The sequence below is a fragment of the Gossypium arboreum genome, chromosome 5 (genome assembly GCF_025698485.1).
Source record: "Gossypium arboreum isolate Shixiya-1 chromosome 5, ASM2569848v2, whole genome shotgun sequence".
Lineage (NCBI taxonomy): Eukaryota > Viridiplantae > Streptophyta > Magnoliopsida > Malvales > Malvaceae > Gossypium > Gossypium arboreum.
The window spans coordinates 24,482,319-24,486,348 of NC_069074.1; the positions used below are offsets into that span (position 1 = coordinate 24,482,319).

General features: G+C 35.9%; 1 protein-coding gene across 1 annotated transcript; it reads left to right on the top strand.

The window, feature by feature from the left end:
• Positions 1 to 1,813: 1,813 nt before the first annotated feature.
• Positions 1,814 to 3,364, top strand: LOC108453816 (24-methylenesterol C-methyltransferase 2). The gene has a single exon (XM_017752136.2). It carries the CDS (start codon positions 1,993 to 1,995, stop codon positions 3,076 to 3,078), a length of 1,086 nt encoding a protein of 361 aa, XP_017607625.2. The 5' UTR covers positions 1,814 to 1,992; the 3' UTR covers positions 3,079 to 3,364.
• The last annotated feature ends 666 nt before the right edge of the window (positions 3,365 to 4,030 follow it).

Here is a 4,030-nt window from a genome sequence, read left to right on the forward strand (position 1 = left end):
CGATTATAAATATATAACTAGGGCTCAAATGATTTATTATTAAGTTCCAGTTTTTTTACTATTAATTATAAACTCATTTATTCGTAAAGTCATTCCTTCTTGAAAAGTCAATTATTATCAAATAATAATCAAGTCATTTATCACAAAAACAAACGACTTATGGTCACATTTATTTTTCATCTATCTTGTATGAGTAGATTTGGAATGATCCATACTTCAAAGAGTAAATGAAAGAAAGAGATATTAATAATTTTAGTGATACAAATTTAGATTTAGACGATAATCAAGGGCCGACATTTGATGAAATGGAGTTTATGTTAAATATTAAAGAGGTAATAACCAAACAAATATGGAGCACTACAACAAATAGATAAAATTGCATATGATGTTTATTTTTCGGTTATGTTTATTAGTAATATTATCAATTAGTTTTTGGACTAACATAATACATGTGATGATTTGATTTTAATTTTGTTACTTATTTAGAATTTTTTTATCGTGCTAATAATTTTTATAATAATTAATATTTTCAGTGTAATTACAAATTGTATTATTAAATATAACATGTAAAATTATAACGTAATTACAATTTTTCAACTAAACATATGTAAAGAATTATACATCCATTCAACTGCTGTATAATGTCCAAACATACCCTTAATGAATATTATCCTGGGCACAATTAGTATTTTAAAGTGACATGAAAATGCATAAATAAAGTATTTTAAAATACTAAAGTTTGTTGTTTTCGCTCTCCAATTTAACACATGACAAGCGAACAATTATTTTTATCTTCAAAATTATTAACATTTAAAATTTTACCTCTATACTTTGAATCCTTGATTCACGGTCTAGGTTTTAGATGGAAATGTGTAATTTTTTTAAAATTTTTTATGGTTAATTAGTTTGAATTAAATTAATTGATAAATTTATTATTTATTTATAATAATTGGATTTATTAAAATTTAAAATAAATAAAAATTTTATAATAGAGAAATAATTTGGTAGTGGATCTTATCTTTTCTGTGTTTTTGCTTAAGCACGTGAGAAATAACGGACATATCTCCCCCATCATTTCTTTGTTGGCCACACTCCATTAGCTGTTAGATGCTTTGTTTCTCAACTAAAAACATAGATTACTATTTACTAACCCCGCCCTTTCTCTTGTTTTTCTCGTTAGCTGTTGTCACGTGCCTTGCCCGTTTTCTCTTGTAGCCTCAGTAGAATGCAATTAGATTAATTAAAACTTCCATTTGATTATTATTAGCTGCACCTGCACACAAGCAAAGCCGGCAATTTGTCCATGGAAGTAGTGGATTCTTATATGGGAACCATTATTGGCAAATTAAATAATTTGGAATCCCAAAAAGTAAAAACTTTTAAGATTTTTCTAAAATAACTGAAAATGAATGAAGATTCTTTTAGCTACAAATTTAATAGAATAAATACGTAATTGTCATAAGAGAAAAATATCAAGGATTTTTTTTACGATATTCGCACTTATAGAATGCCCAGATCGCGTATTAAGCGGAGCCCGTCTCTGCAAATTCTGTTCTTGACAACTGTATTTACTACTACTAATAATAAAGAAAATAGGAGATTCTAAATCTAACCTAGATCAGATGTAAATTAATAATAGTTAATTAATGTATAATACTGACTTTTCCTTTGGATGGCCAAGCCCAACATGTAATTTTCTTCATTATTATTTTTTTTTTGTTGACAAGGGTAAAACAGTAACTCTAGAGACAATTAGTAGTACATTGTACATCCGACTACTTCTGTCTTTTTTTAGCTCTTTTGTTTCTGTTAGATCAACTAAGAGTTGGACTTATGTTGGACAAATCTGTCACCACGCGCTTAGCGCGTCTACATTAGCGCCATATACGCTTCGCGCATGTCGAACAAAATTCTCTTTAATTTCAAGAGTGGGTGTTGTTCTACCATCACTCACTAAACTTAACTCTCTCTCTCTCTCTCTCTCTCTCTCTCATGGATTCTCTTTCTCTCTTTTGTACCGGGGCTCTTTTAGCCGGCGGTCTGTACTGGTTCGTTTGCGTTTTAGGCCCCGCAGAGCAGAAGGGCAAGCGAGCTGTCGATCTCTCCGGCGGTTCCATTTCCGCTGAAAAGGTTCGAGACAACTACAAGCAGTATTGGTCTTTCTTCCGCCGCCCAAAGGAGATCGAAACCGCCGAGAAAGTCCCGGACTTCGTCGACACTTTTTACAATCTAGTCACTGATATATACGAATGGGGGTGGGGTCAATCCTTCCATTTCTCTCCTTCCATCCCGGGGAAATCTCACCGTGACGCGACGCGTCTCCACGAAGAGATGGCCGTCGATCTCATTGACGTCAAACCCGGAGATCGAATCCTCGACGTCGGATGCGGGGTAGGCGGACCTATGCGTGCCATTGCGGCTCACTCGCAAGCCAAAGTCGTGGGCATCACGATCAACGATTACCAAGTGAACCGCGCCCGGATGCACAACAAGAAAGCCGGGCTAGATTCTCTTTGCGAAGTTGTTTGTGGGAACTTCCTGGAGATGCCGTTTCAAGACAACAGCTTCGACGGCGCCTACTCCATCGAAGCAACATGCCACGCGCCGAAACTGGAAGATGTCTACGCCGAGGTCTTCCGGGTACTGAAACCCGGATCTCTCTACGTGTCTTACGAGTGGGTCACAACTGAAAAGTACCGAGCAGATAACCCGGAGCACGTGGAGGTCATTCAAGGTATCGAAAGAGGCGATGCTTTGCCTGGCCTCAGGAGCTACTCCGATATTGCCGAGGCTGCAAAAAAGGTAGGATTTGAGGTTGTGAAGGAGAAGGATCTGGCCAAGCCACCGTCTCTCCCCTGGTGGACTAGGCTTAAGATGGGTAGAATCGCCTACTGGAGGAACCACATTCTCGTCATTGTGCTGGCTGCCATAGGCATAGCTCCTAAAGGAACCGTTGATGTTCACGATATGTTGTTCAAGACCGCTGATTATTTGACCAGAGGTGGGGATTCTGGAATTTTTTCCCCCATGCACATGATTCTCCTCAGAAAACCCAAGGAGGGTCCTTCAAAATCCTAGACAATTTCTGGAGGTAACACCATGTTGCAGCATTAATTGTGTTCCACCTCTTGTTACTTTACCCTTCCTAATATTTTTTTTTCCTTAAATTTAATTTCCAAGGTTTCTTCTTTTTCCCCCCTCTTTAATCAATCATCATGTACCTCCTTTTTAGTTTGATTTAAGTTCAAAGTTGTTGATTTTGGGTTTTAATTTTTGTATTGTTGGTGATAAACTGATAAAAGGAAAGGAACGAAATTTTTTGTTCTTTTTTTTTTTCAATTGAGAGTGAAGAATCTTTGTTGAATTCGAGTGATAGTGTGTGATGGTGAGGTGTTCAAAACAGCATTTCCAAGCTGTCTACGATGGTGAAACGACATAGAAAACAAAAGAATCTTTTTGTTTTGGTTTGCCTTTTTAGATCTGAATTCGGACATTATAATCACTTACCTAATAAAGTCACTAAATTGGGAAAAAAAAGGTAATTTTTTGTTTAATTCGTTAGAATAGAGATTAGAGTTTAGACGAAGGGAAAGAAAGGAAGTGATTTTGAAAAGTGAAAGAAAGGTGTCAAGGGCACATGGAAGAGTTAGGAAGTGTTGCAAAATAGGTTAGGTGGCGACCACTGGCATTGGCAAAATCTTGTAAGGCATAGATCTTCCCGCCTCAAAACTGGACTGGCTTGTGTTTTGTCAAATTTTGATGGTGCTTGATTGGCTACATACATATGACATAAGAGGACACATGGGGGGCCACAATTATATTGGATCTTTCAACATTTTCTCACCTTGCGTCGTATTCTCAATTTTAATATTACCACACTTTTGAGTATTTGAATTTAGCTTAGAGTGGTTAAATTTTTCTAATAAAAATGGATCTCGATCTCCAGTATTATTATTATATTTGTTTTTAGTGGTGATTCTTAAAGTGATTTCCAATATTTTATATAATTTCATATTTGTTGGTTATTCCA